Source organism: Ptychodera flava, chromosome 6 (genome assembly GCF_041260155.1).
Source record: "Ptychodera flava strain L36383 chromosome 6, AS_Pfla_20210202, whole genome shotgun sequence".
Classification (NCBI taxonomy): domain Eukaryota; kingdom Metazoa; phylum Hemichordata; class Enteropneusta; family Ptychoderidae; genus Ptychodera; species Ptychodera flava.
The window spans coordinates 13,703,213-13,728,076 of NC_091933.1; the positions used below are offsets into that span (position 1 = coordinate 13,703,213).

The 24,864-nt window shown below is 38.9% G+C and overlaps 1 protein-coding gene across 3 annotated transcripts; it reads right to left on the minus strand.

The window, feature by feature from the left end:
* Positions 1 to 680: 680 nt before the first annotated feature.
* Positions 681 to 24,864, minus strand: LOC139134892 (somatostatin receptor type 5-like). 3 transcript variants are annotated; one of them, XM_070701973.1, is made up of 2 exons: positions 24,353 to 24,864; positions 681 to 3,335 (listed from the first exon to the last, which is right to left on the minus strand). In XM_070701973.1, exon 2 carries the CDS (start codon positions 3,292 to 3,294, stop codon positions 2,149 to 2,151), a length of 1,146 nt encoding a protein of 381 aa, XP_070558074.1. In that variant the 5' UTR covers positions 3,295 to 3,335; positions 24,353 to 24,864; the 3' UTR covers positions 681 to 2,148. The 3 variants fall into 3 exon arrangements, with proteins under 3 accessions (XP_070558074.1, XP_070558076.1, XP_070558075.1); XM_070701975.1 differs by lacking the exon at positions 24,353 to 24,864 and adding an exon at positions 14,887 to 15,033; XM_070701974.1 differs by lacking the exon at positions 24,353 to 24,864 and adding an exon at positions 8,065 to 8,233.

Below are 24,864 nucleotides of genomic sequence, written 5' to 3' on the forward strand. Positions count from 1 at the left end.
TCCCTTATGGGCTTTCATACAATTGTTATTGTGGCTGTTTCCAAGATCTACATTAGAAATGTATATGATGTAAAACAGACTCACGTGGGCAGTGCGAAAAGTAAGCCACATTTTGTGCATGATTGGCGTTTCCCCTTGCGGTTGGAGGAAAAAAGTAAACACGCTAAATCGAACAGGAGTAGACTTTGGACTAATCTTGCTGAATGTATTAAGAATCCTTGAATCCCGAATCTAAAAATACAAAATGCTTCCTATTATTCGATTTATATGTTTCTGTTGACAACAATAAATGCCTTGAATAGCGAATTAGGGATATATTGTCTGCTTGGCAGAAAGTCATAGTGGGCGCGATGCCTTGATGCAATTTCCGTTACTTCATAAGCCGGATAGCGTAAATAGCTACGTTATTTCTTAGACGCACAACGGAAACTTCAGAAAATCTACGCTAGCGGTAGACCTCTTGTTTGTATGGTATAGTGTTACTACAATTCATCGTTTATGCGATTGAAGAATGCAAACATGGTGATCGTCGTCCACATCTTTGGGCTTTAAAATTAGCTGTACCAACAGGTATTTAGGGAACGATCGGTCCAAAATAAGCATTAAGATTCTGCTGCTTGACGTCTCCCGCTTTGTACCGCTACATACAACACAAACATTGACTTCAAAGTCACAATAAATAACATTGCCATATATTTAGACTTTATTTTCAAATCGATGTACATATAATTTTCTTTTATAATTAGAATAGATTGAAGAGCAGATCACAGTATACATTAATGAATGTAAATATTTCTGTAAATCACTTATTTTTGATCATTTGTTTGACCTAGCATTTTAAACTACTATCAACGACAAAAGGTTAGTTTAAGGAGTCCTGCACTCTGGCTAATCTGGGTCATGAAAAAAAGTCGGTTCTGGAGTAAAGTGAGGCTGTCCACATTTAAGAACGATGTATAGACTAAAACACATGTGAAGACAGAATGGAGGATAAATGTTAACAAAGTTACATGACAAAATTTCTGGTGTTTTAAAAACAGCAAAATATTCAGCGTTTTTTAAATGCTTACCGGAAACATAAGCGACCAGCAACAGCGCCCTCTGATTTTACTGAAGACTCTAAGAAGAAATACGGTTTACGGCAACGTGTCACGTGAGTGAGACATATCGGCATATCGGCAAGCACAAAAGATTAAAGCGTATCATCTTCTATAACTCCACTCACACGCGCACGCACATACAAATACACGTACAGTTAACTGGTTCAACACGGAACACTGTTGTGGTTGTCTGCGATTCAGCAGAGGCCGTTTTTACACATGTAAGGCGACTTGAATAAAACATTCAAAAGTTGTTTATCAGTGGATGAGATAAAAATTATTAAGCATCATCTAAAGCCTTTAATTGAAATCCGCATTCCTGTGATCGAACGAATTGTTCTGATCGTGAGCTCTCTCTCTCTCTCCCTCTCTCTCTCTCTCTCTCTCTCTCTCTCTCTCTCTCTCTCTCTCTCTCTCTCTCTCTCTCTCTCGGTCCCTCTCTCAGAAATGTACACACGCCACCGAGTTGGCACAAAGGTGGGAGTATAGTGCTGTTGTCCCCTCGAATCAAGCCATAATAGATTATCTACTCATAAAATCATCTTGTAAACAGGGCTTGAATTACGTATAATTTTGTACATTGGTAAAAATGTACCCATATTACATCACATCTTCATTAATTCGATCATACTTTACGTTTACAAAGCCCAAAGCACAACAAGAAGTTTCCTGGGATAAAAGCCAAAAAATTGCATCCATTGGCACTTTTTCTCAAAATCTTACCGATGACGTGAAAACTCATGCTAAAGACCCGTTTATGAAGGTATGGCATCGGAAGGGTCGGCAATATACAACAATGTGTGCATAAAAACAGCATCGACTCTACCTGCTATGTTAAGAAGAAATATGGGAATATACACTATGCACGAACTTGTCGGTCGATCTAAATGATGAATCGCGTTGTTCATACCGATAGTATAGATTGAAAGTTGTTCACAAATATATTCCGGATTCTTAATTAATCACATTTATACTTTCATGAATAGTTTCTGACCATGAACTCCGCATCCTCAGATGTAATGATGTAAATCCACAGAGTAAGTTTTTGCTAATCCGCTTGAAGGCCGTTGCTGTTTGTATATGACAGCATCTTGACCTTATTTCTATTGGAAACTGACTGTGACTGGTTCAGCTCAGTTGAAGTTGTTGAGGACCGTGAAACCATTCGGATGGCAGGCTGGTGTCCCTTCATCCGACAGAAGCAAAACGCCTGGACGAAAGCACTCCGGTGCTTACTGCTGAAGATCTTGTACACCACAGGGTTGATGGCAGAGTTCACGTACAGTAACATCCACGTCACTGGTGTTAGGATGAAATATGCACGAGGTGATATGGGCAAAGTGCGACTTTCAGATGACACTGCGGATATTTCAACGATGGTTTTGAAGTGGTAAGGAAAGACACAGATGAAAAAGACGAATGACGTCACCAGTAAGACCAGTATCACTTGCCGTTTGTCACGCGATATTTTCGTCTGGAAATGTTTTCCGATGTTGCTTTCGCTGGTGCTGATGGATCTCCTCAAATGCATTCTCCGAATGATCATCGAGTAGAGGATGCAAACGGTGAATAGTGACAAACCGAAAGGGCTGATCTGAAGAACAAGAGAAGCGATCGACACTTTGGTACTGTCTGTTACACAGATAAGCATGGTTGGTATAGTTAACACGGTAGCAACCGCCCAAATACTGGCTATCGTGATATAGGCAATTTCTTTTCTGGCGAATCGCTTTGCTCTCATAGGGTGGCATATTGCAATGTATCTTTCTATGCTCACCAAGGCTATGGACAATAGCGATGTGTTCTGCGGGAGGGCGGTTAAAAAGAGTACCGCGGCACACGCCGCCTCTCGATGGCTGAGCTGGTAGGCTGGCGGAAAAATGTACTTGATGATTATGTCATGCGTTGTCATTGCCAGCAAGAATATCAGGTCAGCAATGCACAAATTCAAAAGAAAGTAGTTTGTGACGCTTCGGATGCCGGGTACCCGTACCCACACGAAAATGAAAGAGAAATTTGCCAGCAAACCGAATATGGCGATCACTAATGAGGCGTCGTTGATGGCCTTTTCCAAGCCGGCATCTATAAGTAAACTTGGGGGAAACAGTAAACTCCAGTTAGACGCCGTCGGGAAGTCGATAGTGTCGTTTAGCTCCTGTCCGAACCCTTGCGCATGTGTAGGATCACTTTCCATCCTGACAAGTTATGTACTGGAATCGACGCATATGCAGTCACCTGTAAAACGATTAAAATGTAATGTATTTAAAATAAACGAATTTCAAATCTCCATCGGCTATAACTCTTTATTGTATTTCCCATAATTCTTGCTTTGTCCATAAACATACCTTGATTTGCTCTACTGCTGAAAATCAAATTGAAATGCAAGATGTTGAATTTGTCGACCAACTGTGTATGGAAACAGTGTTCGTTGTTGAACACAAGTATTTTTTTTCCTGATTAGAATTCATTTTGCCGACAATGACATCGCGTATTGTATGAAGAACACAGTAAGTTGTTTGTTGCAATGCTAACATTATGTATTTGAACTTACTTGCGCCTCAAACGTGAAAGAATTAAACTATCGCCCAAACTTTCCTTTAAACTATCAGCCATTCTCTTACCAAATCAGGGGTCATCGTGCAAAGTTTAGTACTAGAGAAACAAATTACCTAACATATACCAATATTTGAGATTCAAAATGGCTGCCATCCCTAAGTAAGTACGACGAATTACGTCAAAATTAAAAAGTATTTCCATTTTCATGGAACTTTGCACAAACATTCTTAGAAGCTGTGCGAGTGCAAAAGCGAAATAAAAAATGGGGTCACCATGCTCGTTTCCCTGGAAACGGACGTTAAAGTGGCGTCTTTAAAATAAATAAAAATGAGATTAACTAAAAAAATCAATTATAAAGCGCTTCGCAAATTAGATCATTTAAATGAATACCAGAACTTGAGATGCATATCTATCGAAAGTACACTTTTTATGATTTTTGCAAAGTAATTTTAGCATTAGTATCGACTACAAAATGACGATATGAAAATTTATCACTGCATAATTTTCGAACTTTCTTCCTGTCGCTCTAAATGATGTCATTTTGACCAAACTTGGCTAGCGCTGATCAAACCTTGACATCATACTGATCAGTTTGCCCTATTAATAAAATAGTGTCACCACGCTAGTTTTTGAAATGTCTCCAGATGAATGTGTAACCTGCACCATGTAAAAGGAAGGGGATTATTTATCGCTCATATTTAGTAAAAATCAGCTTCATGTGGGTCAAAATATTACAAGGTCGTAGGTCATAATTATTTCTAAGGGATTAGGTCAAAAAGTTCAAGAGCTTTAAACTTAACCCCCAAAAAGTAGTAGGTCAGAAAAGAATTGTAAAACTTTGAGAGTTCGAATATCTGTTCCCGCGGCGTATTCTAGATGTCATCGGGTTACTTGTAAGCTCTTCATTTTCAGTAAGTTACGACATTCTCTACCGGAGAAAATGTCCGAGAATGAACCCCATAATCAACCGTTTGCACACGCTTTGAGCTGAATTGATGTGTCTCCGCACAGATAGACACATTCCGTATACAGTTATTGTAAAAGCGAATTAAAAGACGCCAGTCTGAAAGTGTTCAACTCGCATTTCCCCAACGTCAGAAGTTATCTGTATGACGTCCGACAGACCAAAAAGAGCTGAGCGTTTATCGTTTACGATATTACCACCAGAAAAAGATGAACTATTCATCATCGTTGTTGGTGCCTGAAAGCAAATCAGTTGCGCAGTGGGATTCTTGAAGTTTAACTCGTTCCACTTTTCAAATCATTGGCAAATTGTATGCCGGAAAAAAGGCGTGCAATGGTCACGACGTGAAAATGTTATATTATAAGTTGAGGGTATCTTTTTTTTACTTTTGAAATACATAATTGAATCTTAAAGATCATGGTGAGTGGTTAATGCAGTAACATCATAATTAAATTTCTTGCCATGATTCCTAACCATGTGTATAAAATAAATGGGAAAGGAGAGACGTTTTGGCATACGGAAGAACATTAGCATGAAAGTTATGACAATGTTAACAATCCGTTTAAAGGAGGAAATGTTCTCATCCTGGAAAAAGCATCCTGATACCGTTGCCAAGGAAAGAGGCAAGGCGGCACCTGTCGCGGAGGTTATCGTTTGTGAATAAATCGTATTTGGATGTCATGAGTTGAAGGAACGTACGTACGCTTGAAACAAATATAAAGCGAGCATGTGAACACATACACGGTCAAATTAAATAGGTAATATATAGTTTATATATATTACCCATTTAATTTGACCGTGTATATTTAGACTATCTCTTTAATATCTCTATCAATCAGTCTATTTTTGTCTGTCTAGTCCGTAAGACTAACTGGCCCAGTTGTTCTTTCTGCTTCTTTGTTTTTTTAATAAAATATATCAGTCGATGCGTGACTGCAGTCGGTATGTCGGTCAGGCAGTCGGTCGATAGGTCAACCAGTCAGTGCTTCAATAAATCTAGCTTGCAGGCTGGTAGTCTGTCTGGCCCTGAGTCTATCACCCCATATACAGTCGTGCTATGGTTATCTCTCTTTCAGACCGGTCTGTAAAATCAGTCTCCCTGTCGCAGTGCCTCTCAACTCATTACATATTACCAAGCACTAAATTTCTTTACCAAAGATTGTCTAGCGTCCATCTCTTCAAAATGACCAAAATTTCCTCAATATTACCGTGAGTGTCAGATAATGTGATCTCACTCAACAACCATGTCGCAAAATACATGAAAGAATTCTCTGTAGTTACGTTTACGACAGACTTCAGACATTCCACGTTCTGATATCGTGTACCTTAATAGTACACGATATCGCACGACATAGCCTTACGAATGTCTTTTCTAGTTCAAGTACAAGGACAAATCCCTTTGAGACTAACATCCCTTCTGATTTTGCCATTACGCCTTATTCATGGACACTTTTTCCCGAGTGCCTATGATTTGTGTTTGTAAACAAAGCTCGGGTATGGTTTTGAATCTAAACGTGCTTCGTGCATCAAATGTCATGACTAATGCCATTTGATATGTTAACGGAGTGTCCGTAAGGCATTGTCTTGGCACATTAATTACTTAATCAAACAGTACTCGTGAAAGTTATAATATAGCAAACTTTACACGCATGTCAGAAATTCAATTAATAGTTGACTTATTGCATGGCTTCTTTGTTTTTCACTCAGTGCCATGCCATGTTTCAACCAGTATGGGAAGCTGTCAATATACTTACACGTATCAAACATAATTACTGTCACTGATAGAATCCACATAAACAATTAACTATTCAAATAGCATGAAATGAAGCCAGGTGTATCATGACAACAGCTCATAAAAATCAAAGAAGTGCCCAATTGTCTTAAATGAATAATTCTGTCATTTAAAGAATTATTTTCAGCTTTCTTGAATAGTTAATGTACAGTAAATATATCGTGGATTCCTTTTAAAGTGAAATATATCAAAAGTCTTTGGAGGAACAGGGTTGACCGCTTCCTCGAAAATAATTTACCTTGTCTAGATATATGCAGAAGACACACGGGCCTTGTATTTATTTATAACATCTGACTCGCATATAAATTGACAAATTCAAGACATGCGAGCAGCTAATATAACAACATAACTCACGCGAAAATGATAAGCCATACTCCATAAACATTTAAAGTATAGACTATCGCTGCTGCGTGTGTTATAAATTATTCTGAAAATCACATGAGGATAAATTTCAATGTATGGCTTACAATCCATAACAGCGAGCATATTTGAAACATGGTCATTAAGGTTCATAAAGACACACAGCTTGTCCATCAAGTGACTGAAGAGTTGAATAATTGAAGTCAGAAGAGTTCTATAAATAATCAATCTTTCCTGATGTCAAAAACGATGTCAAAAAGTATTTACTTCAGATTTTTTTATTCTAACATGGAAGATGCCAGGGTTATTTAAATTGTCTCGTATCACATCCATTCAGTCGAAAGTTGAACTCACTAACTTCACAAACTGGCTTATCAGTGTCAGGCATGCACAGTCAAAATACGGTCAGACACGTGTACACTGATTTGAAAGTTGTTGCGACAATTTCTGTTCAATAAAGTGATATATCTATTAGTCATATAAGCTTTACTAAGTACAATAAAGTTTTACAATTAATCACTTACAGAAAGAGGCCCTAAGATAGTATATAATACAATACTTTACATACATACATACATACATACATACATACACACACACACACACACACACACACACACACACACATACATACATACATACATACATACATACATACATACATACATACATACATACATACATACATACATACATACATACATACATACATACATACATACATACATACATACGAATTATTAAACGATGTTTATGGCTCAGAAATTGTTAATTCTGTGAGATTGTATTTATTACGACGCAACACACAATACACTTAAACAATAAAGGTACACATATAAAAATTAAATTTGCTAATCACCTTCATCATGTAGAAAATCAGTTCGGAATGATAGGTGCGGCACAATAGCTTTAAATCAAATTATACCTCTTTACGAAGTATTTACAAATTATCATGAGTAATTCTCGATAATTTCAAAGATAAAAAGTGATATTCAAATGAGGTACGATTCGTGTCATATAATGCTAAAGTTAAAGTAGAAAATGTTGGTGTTGTCACGGCGTCTCTGATAAGGTAGACTGCCACATAGTAGAAACAGGTGATACCTGATAACACAGTGGGAAATGATATTACCAGCGTTCCAGCAACAACAAAAGTCGAGGAGTGAACTATTAGATATTTAAAAAGCAAATGTAAACTGTCATTTTTTGAAATGAAATTTCCCTCTGTCAGTGTCGCCTGCTATAATTCATAAAAGTTAAAGATATAGAATATGTGTACTCACAAAACTTACCCTGTTGGTAAATTGCTCAACCAGCACTACAGAATCAACTCACGAGTAAGAGGGAATGTTGCCGTCATCGGGTCAAAAATCTGTCCTTGAATTCATTACGCTGCTTTGTACATAAAATGTGTCTTTCCAACTCACAGAGACGCCTTAATAGCTTCCCAACTGGGCCGATAATGGATATCTATATTCCCGGAAATGTAACTGGCTATGTAACCACGGAATTATGATAAAGGTCACGTGATGTTTGTCAGGGAAGGCAACATCGAGAGTTTTTAATTTCCATTTCAAACAAAACAAAGTGATTGCTTTGCAGCGCACCAACCATTTCCTTTGTAAGCTGAAAGTGACAAAAAAAGCGACAGAAATTGTCCTCGCAGCATGTTCCAAATTTAACCAAGGCATGCATGGCAAATTACATATTTGTTGTGAAATAATCACGTAAATCGACTTCTTCTGCCAGATGGGCTTATTTGGACAGAAACCCTTTTATCGAGGGACTGAAATAACGATACGGGCAATTGGACGATGACAAATCTACAATGCTCTACATGCAATTTCAATTTCTGTTTATTTAACATAATGACAACAGCTCGACTCTGTTCCTGTTCAATTATCGTCTTATCTCGGAGTTTGCTCATTTGAAAAAAGTCTTAGCTTCTCGTTCTACAACGAAATAATCTTAATTTATGTTATCTTTCAGATTTATGTCATGGGGATATTAAGTTTTCTCTACTGAAATTGAATTCCTAAGGCTAAACTAATAAATATATGCGTTACCAATAACATGGAAATACAGTGAAGGTCGACAAAGACCTGATTAATTTTTTTTTATTTAATTTATTGCTTTGACCGACAGAAAAAAATGTTACATACACTCGCTAATATAAACATGTAACCAAAAGGTTTGGGTTATGGAATAGGGCTGGGTTGGGTTAACGGGAACGCACCCTTATCCTTAACCCTCTCAAAACAATGGTTTTCAACTTTACTCTGCAAATTTGCCCATGGCGTTATGAATTTGTGAATGTAATTTTCTTTTGAAAGGGTGCCCTTGTCATTATATTGTTCGAGAAACCTTGCTGATACACTTTCTGGCCCATGTTCATGAAGTTTCAGCGACGTTTGTGAAAAAAGACGTGGGATAGCACGAGTAAGTTTCCGCCATTGTTTCCGGCAAGTTTAACTGTAGTTCAGTACTCGGGTCAATTTCTACCGACATGCATATGTTTCTTATAGATAGGGAAATCTGAATTAGGTTTCCTTATCAGCAGCATGTTGGTTAAAAGACATATCGAGCAATACCGTGCATTGTCAAAAGCCACTTGCAACCCTATACAGCCAACACGTAAAAAGTAAAGTGTGTTGTTTACTGTAGGTAGGTACAAATACTAAACACTGCTTTCCGGCTTGCAGCAAGGGTTGACTGATAATACTGACGTCACTATTTCAATGTCTAGTCTATATTGAAACTGTCAACGTATAACTAAGGCATCACCACTCACGGCTGCGGTTTATCTAGTACTGACGGCTAGTCTTTGAAGTTGGAAAGTGTTACCTTTTTAATTAGCTTGTAAGTGGTAGAGATGAGTTTAACGATTTTTTCGTGAAATGTAATGAATAATAAAGTGTTAACCAAAGTCAAATTATCCCTTCACACGAGTATAGATGTATGTACTAAGTACCCACTCGTAAAGATCGATGAGTTGATGACAAAAAGTCGCATTATTAGACCCTTCTCTGAGATGATCCAAGGTCTAGCACGGACGCGAAATTAAACTCATAAATCCTAGGCTTACTTTTCCGTTACTGCGAACATTGAAAATAGACATTTTCCCAACGGGAAAAGTGTGAAGGAAAACAAAGCGATTTGCTACGTATTTTCAAGTACTAATCTCTCATGACGGGTAGATTCACATACAGTGTTTCCGCTGCCCTCTCGCCGAATCGCATTTTCACCAAATCACCCGGCAATCGCTAAAAGGAAACACACCTTTAGTCTCTACAGACAGAGATCTATGACATAGGCTCTACAAGTGTGCGTTGTTTTTTTCAGTTTGTTTGTCATTTTCTTCTCCTTAAGTTAGTATGCGCCTCTAGATCGAAAGACTTAGACTTTTGATCAAAGGTTTTGTAGGGAATCGTAAGTCATTCTCTTTCGAAATCAAGAATAAAATTAGGGTTACCGTGCAAAATTTAGTAGAGAAACAAACGATATTATTTTCACTTCCAGCACTTGAAATTCAAAATGGCCACCATTCCTGAGTAAACTCTAGGGATCAAACTTCCATGTTCTATTTTTACAAAACATAAACCGGAAAACGGATATTTACTTCATGAGCTTCAAATTGAGTACCCACAATTCGTAGACCAGTAAAGTATAGAAAAGTTTGAGAGTCCGAACATCTGTCCCCGAGGCACATTCTACCTTGGTCCATCGTTACTGTGTCGAAACTAAGTAAACAAATGGAGTCAACTCTTGTTTACGAAATACGGTCTCGCTGCGTGTGACTCCTATTTCAGTGACCGTTGAGGAAAGATTGCTGTGTTTGAGAGAGTAAAATGCGTCATTAATGTTTTGTGACGTCATTTTGTTCGCGTGATGTGCAATCACTGTCGACGTTAACAGCGGGAGTTTGAAGTTTGTAGAGGAATCGTCTGAATACGGAACATTATTACTACGTGCCATAGCACAATCATTAAAGAAACCTTCGAAGACAAGGTTTAATGATGAACGGATCAGACGGACTGTCGGTGGTTGAAATGTTATGTCAACTTTACTGACGGGAGTGATGCGTAATTAAGAAGAGAAAAATTGAAACAAGTCCTACGAGATTTCATCAGAAATTAATTTTTTGCCACTTAGCACGAATCGAGGAGTGACTTCAAAAACCACCGATGAGTTTGGAAATTTTTGAACTTTTTGCTGACGGGGAACTGTTCAGGGTGTCTAACTTTCAAAGTGTCGGGCCGTTGCCATGGCAACTGTAAAACGAAATATCAAACCGGTGTAATTAAACGCTTCACCCACAACACATTTGCTGGCAATTAAGGTAAGATTTCAACAATAAAGTGCGTATCATTTCAGAGTTTCAATCGCGCAGTATGCTTTTTTGGGGATATTTCAACAGATAACCATTACCTTTATGACAATAAACAAGTGGCAGCATGTAAGTCCAAACTCGATACAGCATTGCGACTGATGACGGGTAATATAAAGTATTTGTAATTAAACTTCCGCTGCCCGCTTATCAAATAGCAAAATGCCAAAGAAACAAAATTATCCAAGGTTACGATAAGAACTGACATCAACTGACATCTGACTGCACTATGTAGCGATGGATAGTGACGCTGCATTGCAAAATCTTTGATTCAAACATCAGATCTCTTAAATTGATGTAGCAGCTTTCTATGAAACAAGAAAAACACTTAAAATATTTCAAAATATGTAAATTTTGCCCAGTTTTCATCTGTCAAACAAGGAAGGTCTTTAATGAGGTGACTTTAAAAAAGTGCCACTGAACACTATTTCACAAGGGTTCTCAATCAAAAGATATGACTACGTCAACGTTTGGGTCATAGCACTGCCCGATAGCTAAGGGGCACACAGTAACATAAATTGGCTCGATGTGACCGATCGCAGAATAAATAGGCCTAGCCTTCAGTGTTAGGAATTCAAAAATCCAACTTCTTGAATTGACGAATAAAAGAGTGTACAGGAGTACGCTTTCGCCTAAGCTTATCAATGTATCAGGGATTGTAATGCGCTCAAGAAGTGGATCAAATACATAAGATGGTATCATTGTTTTATCATTATAACAAGCGCATCAAATTTTAAATCTTGCACATTTAATTTACTGCACCACTGTCGTTTAAGTTCGATCAATATCTAAATAGCGTTTTACAGATATATATACTTAAATCTGCCCTTCTGCAGATGATTTGGCAGAACGTGTTTTTATTTGATCATATTTTTGATTGTCATGTCTCGGCAACGACTAAATAAGCCAAACCGAATATAGATGAGCGGCTGTTCCTTTTGCTTCACGATTGACACGTACATATGCAAAACTAAAAACCCAGAAACAAAATTACTGTTTAGCGTGATATTCTGTATCTGAGTCGACCTTCTACTGTATCTTCACAAATCCTGAGAGACAGACAGGCAGAGACAAGCAAATCTAAAAACGTTATTTACAACTACACCATACACACGATAAATGGTGACAAATAAATTTCTCTACTTGCAAATCGCCTACATTATCCGATACATATGGACAAACTGACAAGGAACATGCGTCATATAAGCGATTCATGATTTTCTACAGGTATAGTAGTATTTTCCGAGTTCTGAGTTCTTGAAAGTCATTGAAACATAGAGAAGATAACTGATGAAAGAAGCATTTCACATGAAGAATTAATTATGTAATGGTTTTATGTTTAAAAGCCTCTCGAGATGATGAAATTGTCTGTAGTGAATCAAATGTTATTGCCTAAACTAATACGGCCGTGAGCTTTAACAGCAACATTAGATTATTTCTGTCCTGGTATATCTGATATCAACTGACTTGTTATGCAAACGTTTTTTCGCGATTTAATTGAGTTACGAGGCAATAAGTGTGTCTGTAAGCTCTATTCTAACATTATGGGAAGCTATTAAAGGCAATGTGTTTTAATGCATGCACAACAACGAACGTATGAGCACGTTACGGCGAAAGCACTTGGTGTGTAGAAGATTTCGCAAGTCGTTAAAAACACTGTCGTCATGTGGGTGAAGAGTTTACGCTCACTGCTCATCTCACAGCATTTATTAAATGCCGTAATGACAGCAAAGCTCAAGAAATGGCGAGCCCCCGAGGCACTGTGTACTTACATATGATTGGAGCAATGTTTCAAAATCAGTAATTAAATCATCCGCTATGAAACAATTTATTTTTTACTCTGTTCACGTAACTTGCTGTTATACAGGTTGTATTGTGCAATGGTGTGTTCAAGCGTTTACAAGTATAACACGTATCGATTTTTATGTCCAAATTGAGACGAGGTGTCGTTTTGGTTACTTTCAGTGTCTGCTCGGCCCATAAAATACAGAATAAAACACTGAGTCAAGAGTGAAGCCTTTTTCTCGCAGCAACTTCCCCCCTTCCGAAAAATCCTTGCAATCACATGTCGTGTTCGCATTCTTCAGGGCATACATACGATTTGAGTCGATATGAATGACCAAACTTTGCATTCTAAAGGGACAAAGTCGGCCATTTTTCATGAATTTTGTTTGATTCAAGATGCTATTTATATTGTTTGACATGTTGAAAGATACTGAATAAATGGGTGACCATGCATATATTCGACCCAGGTTTTAGACACGATACATGAAACCGTCGCGAAAATGAATTAGTGGTCATGACCATTAATTCTTTTAATCATGATTTTTCTTTGAAGTTCGTTATGGGTGCCCTCAAACTATGATTATATTCAGTTTTCTGAAGTCAACAGAGTTGTCGTGAAGACGATCCACCGTCTGGTGAATGATCAGAAAAGGCGTCAGGTAAAGTCTGAAGAAAAAATAGGTGCGCTCACTTTAGTAAACATAATCTGTAGAGATGACCATAGAATCAATCACAGCGGACAGGCGTTATGGCGTTTGCATTGTCATCATTCAAGGACCGTATCTCATTGAAGGCTACCCATATTCTTCAGACAAGTAATACAATAACATCTCTGACTGATTAACAATACTCATACACTGTACAATAGTGGCATCGATTATAAACTCTCATCCAATCTTAAAATGTCAAACAGGGTGTCCCCACAGACGCCCGAGATATAATTTCACCAATATTTAATCGTGCACGACTTTTCGACATGTTGTCTATGATCTTGCAAGTTCGGAAAGGACAGTGTATTCGTTCCAATTAACCAACTTGATTTATCGGTCAATTTATTCCTCCTCTCTTCCGTTTGCATGAAATGTAATTGTGTGCTTTGATGGCCTGGGACACGTAGGGAATCAATCAAGGCGCTGTTTACGCAAAGACGTGCGATATTCCCTAGCTGCCCAATCTTGCCGATGAAATGCATTAGCGCAAGAGTTTCATATTCTCAACGCTCTTTGGCCTGGACCGTCTACAGTCCTGCCTCATCTTGAAAAGTCGGCAGTTCATGGACTCAGAGTAACAGTGTTATGTAGGAATGTTTATACGAAGTGTAGCGGATAAGTTTGATATATAGAAAAGTAAGTTAACCCTAAACCCTTTTGCCCCCCCCCCCCTCATTCTCTCTCTTTCTCTGCGTGTCGTAGTGAGAGTATCCCATTCTGGTAGTAATATCATAACATACGGGAAACATACACATGGCCCAAATGGAGCTCAACTCAGTCGGGGTGGCCGAAGGCGCGAACCGAACAAACGTGGCTTTATCACTTCTTTTGGTGTACTTTACAATCAGTCGAGAAGTTGTGAAAGTCATCTGCACAGTGTAACAGAGATTGGAGATGCTGGCGAGTTAAGTGGTTGGAATAAAGCGGTGTTATAGAAATTGTAACAGGCCCGTAATAGCAAGTTGTCCACTGGATAACGCTTCGGTGTTTTGACTGTTCTGGTAATGAAAAAGTCCCAGCTTGAAATATCAACGAGTGGGAAGTTAATGAATAAATTAACACGGCGACATTGATTAATTAGGCACAGTGTCAAATTGAATATCGCTTTTTTCGTTTAATGGCGAAAATTTAGAGGCTCACATTTTTCTAACGTTTGAGGTGTCTTGTTTTTTTTTAGGTTTTTTTTGTCCTTTTTAAGGTTTTAGAAAAGCTTGTTACGATTATCAACTAACCATGTGCTTGGCGTTCTGTATCGGGCAATAGGAATATGTATGGTGGTTTACTTCAAGTCAGGTTTCACTTTTGTCATCGTCGAATAAACGACACATACTACATCTAGGCTATGTCAGACGAAGGCCACGCCAAATAGAGTTTCAGACCTGAGGCATTAAATAAATCAAGAATGACAAATTAATACTGGAATCAATGGCAAAGAGTCGTAGTGTAATCATAATCAGATATTGAGAACGCTGCTCAGACTGTCGACTCAAACTCTGGCAAAGCGTATCGCTCTTGTTGTCGGGTTATCGTCTCATGCCAGCGTATGTTGTTCCATTAACGCCGATCTGTACCTATGTGTAGACTGAGCCAGTTAATCATTGGCAATAAAATCTCGTCGTCACAAGTCGAAAGTATGTGAGATCAAAAGGTTAAATGGGTGATGTGCGGTCAGGGTGCTTTACCAGGCGCCAAATGTAAAATAATTATTTTACACATTAGAAGAACATATTCATACGAAAAGGGTGTATTTGCATGCATTTATCAATAAAATAAACTACTATAGCATAAGTATAAATAAATCAATACAGACATAAGTAAATACATATATGAGTGAAAAAACATACATATATGTGAACCAATTCACACAAGACATGAAGACAGACACATACATACATACGTGCATACATACGTGCATACATACATACATACGTACGTGCATACATACATACATACATACATACATATATACACTACATACATACATACATACATACATACATACATACATACATACATACATACATACATACATTCATACATACATACATACATACATACATACATACATACATGCACTCACGCACGCACATACATACGTGCATACATACATACATACATACATACATACATACATACATCATACATACATACATACATACATATACACACATACAGGATCGAAAAGTTTACATGAGGGGAACGAAGTACGCATGCGTATATCCAGTCGCACACACACACACACTCACACACACACACACACACTGCTACTCGGAAAAGTTTACATGAGGGGGAACGAAATACGCATGCGTATATCTACTCGCACACACACACTGCTCTGAAAAGTTTACATGAGGGGGAACGAAGTACGCATGCGTATATCCACTCGCACACACACACACTTACACACACACACACACACACACACACACAACAAACACAACACACACATTGCTACTCTCTCTGAGATACACACACTGACGCGACGATCTGCAGGCCCGGAAGTGCCACACCGGGGAGCTCACTCCTAACTCGGACTCTACGTACCTCGCGGCGTCGAAGGCTAGTGACGATGACAAAGATGTGCGACATTTTTTCTCTTTCTTGCCTTTGTGTCGGGAGTCGGGTTCGTACAGGGCTTTACACAGTGGTAAAGTGGTAGCCGTCTGAGTAATACTACACTGCTTAGAGGCCCCGTAAGGGTTTCTGACTTAATGGTACCTGCCATGCCGGCGAAGTTCTGCTGGGGTTAACGGCCCAACCCAGGCCAATAAAACACTGGGAGTCGTGTATTACAGCTCTCTGCCATTCGGCTTATATTCTTTAATGGTTAAATACAGCATTCAACAGGAACAACAGCAACAGCTTACTGGAACTAAAGCAACAGCTTTACTGCTAAACTCTCTGCTCTCTAAACTCTCTGCTTAGGGGAGAACCATTTGATTTCTGGGGGGGTATGGAGGATTTTGAGAAAAAAAAATTTGTCGCCAGGTGAGATAGAAGAAAAAAAAAATGATCCTGTCATGGCCTGAGAAAAAAAAAAATTGTCATAACAGACAGAAGTGAAAAAAAAAATTGTCACAATGCACCAGAAATTAGCAAAATTTGGAAACCCTATTCTCATGTATTCTTTGCCGGCGCGCCGCCATAGGCGGCGCAAATGTTTTTACCACAAGTAATTCTTATGTTTTTTTCCCCAGCACTTATGATATAAGCATGCACTACATAGGTCTACTTTACACCTCAGTACACTCAATGTTTTCCTTCCCTTTTCTGACCCAAGAAATCATATTTCAGGATTTCTGTTGCAATATCTCAATAGCATAGGCACTATCTAAGGGGACTTTTTGACTTCTGTAAATTGTGAAAATTTTAAAACACAAGACAGGAGTCAATAAACTAGTGTTAAAATCAATATATTATTCTCTCAATATAAATATATTAGGAAGATGTACAAGTTGACAATGAAAAATTGAGGAACAACAAATATAATGAAATACAAGGGAGGGGGTCACTAAAAAAATTGAAAACTTCAGGGGGGCGTTACTCAAAATGTGGAGAGGAAGAAGGGGGCGGGGTTACTCAATTTTTTTTGGCGAAATAAATTGAAACACATCTCAGATTGCACCATTGCACACATCCATTTCTCAAAATTTTCAATGCGAGAGGGGGGCACCCCCTCTCGTGCTCTCCTCCCCCCTTGGGTCTTCTGACAGTTTTACTGGTAAAAGACAAATTTAAAATACCTGTCGGATTGCACTACACACTGCACCGTGGCGCACATCAATTTCTCAAAATTTTCACAGGATCTAGGACAAAACTGAACTGTTGTGAATTCATCCTTTATTATCACAGAAACATGTTCTCATTTACCTCAGTTCAATGACCATTTTGACAGTTAACATACCATATTCATGTTTTTTTCATTAGAAGCTGGCAGCTGGAGAAATGACACAAGAAGGTCACAGATTTTCCGTTCCTGTATATTTATTTATCTTCAGTCTCTGGCAAACAGAACTGTTTTTCACAAATTGTATTGTCATTGTTTGGTTGTTGAATATTGTGACACAAACACTGATCATGCAAAAAACGTAAAAAAATATTGTAGTGTTCAATGTCATTTTCAAACAGTTTTACAGAGTGCAAAATAACTTAAAGTCCTCTCAGATTGCACCATTAAACACATCAATTTCCCAAAATTTCCAATACGAGAGGGGAAACCCCTCTCGTGCTCTCCCCCTTGGGGTGTTCTAACAGTTTCACTTAGTAAAAAAATTAAAAAACACCTCTCAGATTGCATCAGACTGCATCATTGCACACATCAATATCTTAAAAATTTCCATGCAAGATAGGGAAAAGCCCCTGTGACACTTTCCCCTCAGCCTCTCGCGTGTTCTCCCCCTGTACTTGCAAATTCTGCCCGATCAGATATCCTAGTGAAAACTCTGTCTTCAAAATTTCTGAGTTTCAGGCCGTAAATAATGACGGCTCCCTTATATACAACGCATCACAAACTTGATGACAAAGAAAAAAAAATTTGCATTGCTACTCCATTTGAAAAAAAAAAATTGATGCAGCTCTGACAGTAGAAAAAAAAATTGCTGTCACTGTGACAGGAAAAAAAAATTTGCTCCCATACCCATTTCCTCCATACCCCCCAAAAAAATCAAATGGTTCTCCCCTTACTTTACTCAGGATCGTACGTAGCTCCACTCAGCAGGGAATGAATGTCTGGAATGCCAAGTATGCCCACTGGAACTAGACAGCAACGGAGTACGGAGAACTGGAATTTTCAAACTAATATTAAGAGCCACTGTGTATTTTCTAATAAACTCATTTTCACGCCTACGACATTTTAGTGCCTGATGTACAAGGCAGTGGTATTTTTTACGAATTTTCATTAGTTCTACGCGTGAATTTTTTGATCGAAAAATTGATGCTTTGTAAAGTTTGGTCAAACATCAAATGTATTCACTTTTCCCCGGACGTTTTTGATGAAAGTCATATGGTCAACCCGGTCAATGTAGTATCATTCGACTCTTAATGGTACGAAATGTGTCAAACTGTCATCCGACCCTATCGACCCCTAGCGTTTTCACGTAATGGGGCTTTCTTTCTGCCTACTTTTAGTGATTTTCTAAAATGTGGACGCCTTATGTAAACATAGCCAGGCCGTCAGGCCTGCAGTTGAGGACCGGGGCAGCAGGTCACCTCGACCCCTGTCCGTTTCGACCCAAGTAATTCACACCCTCTTGTCGTTGTTTGTGGTCAAATCAATCCCGGTGACTTAGTCACTTCGACCTCAGTCAGTTTTCATGTTACATGTACCTGACAACGTTTTACTGAGTACATTATGCAACTTGTTTCTGTGAGAGAAACTGCTGGCTTCGCTACAACAATCCACGGGGTAGCTGTGATATCGCAGCGGTACTTGTGGCGTGTCGAACGCGCTCGGGTCATTGGTTTGGGGTCATCGCCACAGTCCCTGTGGCGATGACCCCAATGACTCGATCGCGTTCGCCACGAGTACCGCTGCGATATCACAGCTATCCACGGGGCTGTGAACACTCTGATACTTGTGGGAGGCTGGGGTACCCCGGCCCCATTGTCATTTACTGACTGGGGAACGTGTCTCACTGAAGTACGGATGGATAAAGCATGCCATTTACTGATTTTTGGAAATAAAGCATTCGTCATTATCGCAATTGCTTGCCATATGCGGCAAGATTGGATGAGCGAGGCCGGTCCGCTCGCCTTGGTGTCTTGACGCCAAATGAGCCTATTTCCGGTTTAGGCGTTGGGCTTACAGCAATGCATTATAGGATATCTTCCAGGGCGGCGTGGATCAGTGTGTGTGTGTGTGTGCGAGTAGATATACGCATGCGTATTTCGTTCCCCCTCATGTAAACTTTTCAGAGCAGTGTGTGTGTGTGCGAGTAGATATACGCATGCGTATTTCGTTCCCCCTCATGTAAACTTTTCCGAGTAGCAGTGTGTGTGTGTGCGAGTGGATATACGCAAGCGTACTTCGTTCCCCTCATGTAAACTTTTCGATCCTGTATGTGTGTATATGTATGTATGTATATATGTATGTATGTATGTATATGTTATGTATGTATGTATGTATGTATGTATGTATATGTGTGTGTGGGTTTGTGTGTATGTGCGTGCGTGCGTACATGAGTGCATATGGGCTATGTATGTATGTATGTATGTATGTGCGTGCGTGCGTGCATGAGTGCATATGGGCTTGTGTATGTATGTATGTATGTATGTATGTATGTATGTATGTATGTATGTATGTATGTATGTATGTATGTGCGTGCGTGCGTGAGTGCATGTATGTATGTATGTATGTATGTATGTATGTATGTATGTATGTATGTATGTATGTATGTATGTATGTATGTATGCACGTACGTATGTATGTATGTATGTATGCACGTACGTATGCACGTATGTATGTATATGTCTGTCTTCATAGGTCTTGTGTGAATTGGTTCACATATATGTATGTTTTTTCACTCATATATGTATTTACTTATGTCTGTATTGATTTATTTATACTTATGCTATAGTAGTTTTTTATTGATAAATGCATGCAAATACACCCTTTTTCGTATGAATATGTTCTTCTAATGTGTAAAATAATTATTTCACATTTGGCGCCTGGTAGTGCTTCCACCCACCATCCAGTTCTGCCATACAGTTGCAATTGTACCAAATAAAAAGGGGTGTATATGGACTCCCCAATAAACCACGAGTATCAGTCTAGAGGTAAAAGCTGTCGCCCTCGTGTTTTGCCATTGTAAAATTTTTGTCACAAGCTCAGATGACAAGTAAGTGTGGCGTGTAGGCTCATTCAAGTTCGCAAACGTACCACCTTTGCTAATTAATTGACACATATGATGCGTGGCCGATACATCAATAAATAAATAATAAGCATTTATAAAAAAAATAATTGAGAAGGAAGTATCGTCGTAATGATCGCCTCTTTTCTTTTAAAAACATCATGAGCTTGAAACACGTGATACGTAGAACATCGCCTTGAAAACGCAATCGTTATTTTACGAAATCGAGGAAATGGCTGCCATACCTTTTTCATACTTGCCGATATTTCAGTATGTGACATCATTTTCAAGTCTGTATTCAAAAACATGGATGTCAAAGCGACGACGATCTGCGAGGACGTCATTGTAGCATATCAAATAGAAATTACCGGTAAGATTTATTAACTTAAAATTGCCACCCGGACGAACCATTGCATAATCGCCAATTACCTGTCAATTACCTTAATTTCCATCTTCTCATTGTATTTCAGCTCTGTCACTGCGTGTCTGAAGCATCTCACTGATTTGATGCTTGTTCCGCTTTTCTTTGTCACATCGACCGTATAAAACTGCCAAAGACACCGTAATGTGTGTATTTTTAGCTAACATACGCAAACAATTTACATTCCGAAAATAAATCAGAGCGGAAAGAAACTAACTGGGAAGCCTGACTGTCAATTATTCCCACAGTGATACTCTGTGACGACCTGCAATGAGCATCCGATCACAACTCTCTATAAGGGACAGTGGATAATTAAAACATGCGTACGGTGAACGCAACTAATGGCGTTAGGCCCAACCCCTCCCCCCTCCCCCCGACACGAAAGTTTGGAAGTGCGAAAATACAATCAAGCCTCATTCTGTATGAGCACACCTCCAATCGGTAATTACGTCGCAATGAAATTGCATCAAATTGTAACAATGCGGTAATACACCGAATCTTTGTAATCCGGCGAAGAAGATCATATACCTGCAGCTCTCTCCTTTCCTGACACAGTGTCTACCGTTTCAGTTTATGTCCTTCTTTGTCTTTGTGCTTTCGTACATGTACTGCGATTTTTGCGTACGTGGGTAATCGAATTACAACCAACCGCCCTCCCCCATGCATAAAAATTGCGTTTCAACCGTGCGGATGTTTTAATTATCGACGGCCCCTAAAACGGTATAGTATTTTCTTTGTAAAATAGTAATTTACCGACAGGATGACAAACGGTCACATTCAAGAAAAACATAACCTGCTCGTTCAAAGCATATAAATATGTTGGTCGACCCATTTGAATTTGATTGTCAAAGAATCAGATTTCACACTGTGTATATAACAGTATGTTTTCCGAGTCATTGGTTTATTTCATTCATTTATCTGTGAGTTTTGTTGATATAGGTTACATCGTCTTTTGTCAGGTCTAAGGCTTTTTTATGGCGTAAAAGTCCATTTTGATTGTTAATTAACCTAACAGAGCAGAAAATAGTAAGTGAAAGACTTCTCAAGACCACGATCAGATTTCTACATTGCATGTCGTAGGATGCCCTATCTTGGAATTTAATGTACAGGTTTTCAATACGTTTCAGGGTTTTGCTTTACAAGTGGATTTTGTAAGTCATCCTTTACCGAGAGGATTCTATGCACTTCTTTCAGTGAAGGTGATAAGTGCGTGCCCTCATGACATGCGATCTGTGTTGGAGAATCACATGTCTAGATACGAGAAAATTTGAAAAGCAGTTGATAGCGAGATCAATCAACGTACAAACTCCTCAGAAAATTGTACCTTTGGGATCCCTACGTCCGAGATGTGGACTGTGATTACAAAGCACTGTGGGATCGCATAGTAACGATATCTCCTAGGGTCTTGTTGATCACAGTTCTGCTACTTGTAAATGAATCTGGCGTTCTTGACTGTACGTTTCAAGAGATTATGAAGATCACGTGCAAGCAAACGAATTAATTTTTTTTTCCAATGATGTATATTCAACATTCAAGTTGTCTTTCTTTGAATTTTTATGGAAAACACGTCGCTCGAATCCACAGGGCAGGCATAATACACCATCGTGGTAATTTTACGGCGTAGCAATTTAAAAAAAAAGACATGATGAAAATTTATCGTAATCCATGACTTGCCTTGGCAGGGATGATTTACTTTCAACATGCTCTCAACATACAACGTTTTGTAATACTCAATGTTGCTATTATTTGATAAAATAAAGCTGTCCCTCAAAATAGTAATTAACCTCTCCAATCAAATGTGTTATCGTTGTCAGATTTCTCTTTCAGCCCGACTTTTCTTCTTTGTTGAGATAATGATCTAATTACTGTAATACTTTGGTGGTGGTTATGTCTCTGTGCTTTGTTACTATTAGTGCAAGATACGGGACAGATTAGTATTAATTCATGCAAATTATATTAATAATCATTGTCTCAGTATTGAAATTTTATGCAAACGATTCTTTATCAATGTTGAATTTTCATCTGCCCCACATTGTGCATTTTATACTTTGTTAAGATAAATTTTTTTTTTTCGAACAGCATATCGTTTGGGAGGGGGGTGCTGGGAGATGTGGCCGAGTTTCATTGTCATTTATGGCTTATCATATGATGTTTTAGTTTGACACACAGTATTTGGTGTGCTACAGCCAGTGTCATAGACATTCACAATATAACTATGCCTCGATGGGCAGTGGGACTTTCCGTTCGATGTTAGACAAGACACATACAAGTGACAGTTGGCCTCACAAAATCCCTTGAAACCATTCACCGGTTCAGCTGTCACCGATGTGAAGTGTTTTGACAAATTGTTGCCGTATTAATTGGATCAAGTCGTCCGGAAGCCCTTAACTTAGTCCGTGGAGCCCAAACTCCCGCGAGTCGCGGAGCGTATCACCGCCCAGAGGCAAGATCGCTAATAAATAACATTACAGCCAATAGAGCTATAATCCAACATTTCTTTAAATATCTAATTTTCAGACTCAATTATCTAGAATGATCTGATGACTATAGAGCACTATTTCCTGTGATATATTAACAACTTAATATGCAGTGAGCTATTGGGTTCCGCTCCTTTGATGCCCTGTCGATGTTAACTGAGTAATTTACTCCTCGCAATTGCACATTGTCAGGCTGTGTTTTCGACGTTATGTTTTACATCTTGTTTGAGGTATCGCATTTGTAGTTTCCCAGTACAAAGTCCAAGTATCTGCTGCCAATTGAATCTCAAACATTTGGTGCGCTTTCTGCGTGTTTTTTAATACTCGAACACTGTTGTCTCCGCGATACGTTCTTTGAGACCTAGATATTGTGTACTTGAAGGCCATGCGTGCCGTAATCCCATTGAGAGAGCGTTTGCTTTAAAATTTATGAACCGCTGCAAGAAACTTGACAATGTCTTGATGGTAAATAACAATGGCAGTGAAAGAAGTGAAAACATACAATGCGGTCCCCGTGAAGCTTTGTAGTCTAGACGCGCTTCCCAACACCGACAGCAAATTTGAAGAAAAAAATATCAAATATGTCAAAGAACCATTCTCCGTATTTTGTACATCTGAAAGTCTAGAATGGTTGCTATTAAACGTATGGTGGGCGATAAATCATGCTCTTTAGATCAGAGGCGGCCTGTAAAATGTCTGAAAAGAACAGGATAGACCAGAGACGAAAATTAAACATGCCTGCCCTCCTACTTCACCCATGTCATGACAACATGGCCATGGAAAGACAATTAAGACCTAGATTTTTGATGCGAGCCATGCTAATAAAAGTTTCTTTTGATCTCAAACACGTGCAAATCAGGGGAAAGACAACCATGGACAGTGCAAATGAAGGTTTTACATGTAAATTAAAGCAAAGGTGCATTCGAATACTAGCAAGAAAAACAGATATTACCGGTCACTTTGACAACGGACAGCCTGCTTCGATCAACAGCAACTGGTAGCCCTAGAGTCTCCTATCCCGCGCTGTAGTTTGAAATGTTGAACCAGTGAAAACTGTCTTGTTGAATCGGACGTTACAGTCAGCAGTCGTTGTAAAATGCTGGCAGACGATTAAAAAAATCGTCGCGCCTCACAAAGATGTGTTCAGCATCAGTACTTTCATCGCAAGATTGAGATCGTCCGTTTCTGCTCTGTTTATATTCTTCCGATGACGTCAGAGTACAAGTTGCTCTGCTCACGACTGAAGTTTTTCTATTGGCCAAGCAACGTTGCCACCAGTTCTATAAAAAATGGACAGCATTCTCTGCAAACAATTCACTGTTGATAAAATGTACTTCTGAAGTAGCCCGAGTGCGTGGTCACCGTTTCCATACTGGGCCCGTCTGTGTTGCACTGACAGGCTGCGTGGGACGCCGGTTTACGCCTTCCCAGCGATATAAAGTCCTGTCGTATCAGATTACAAGC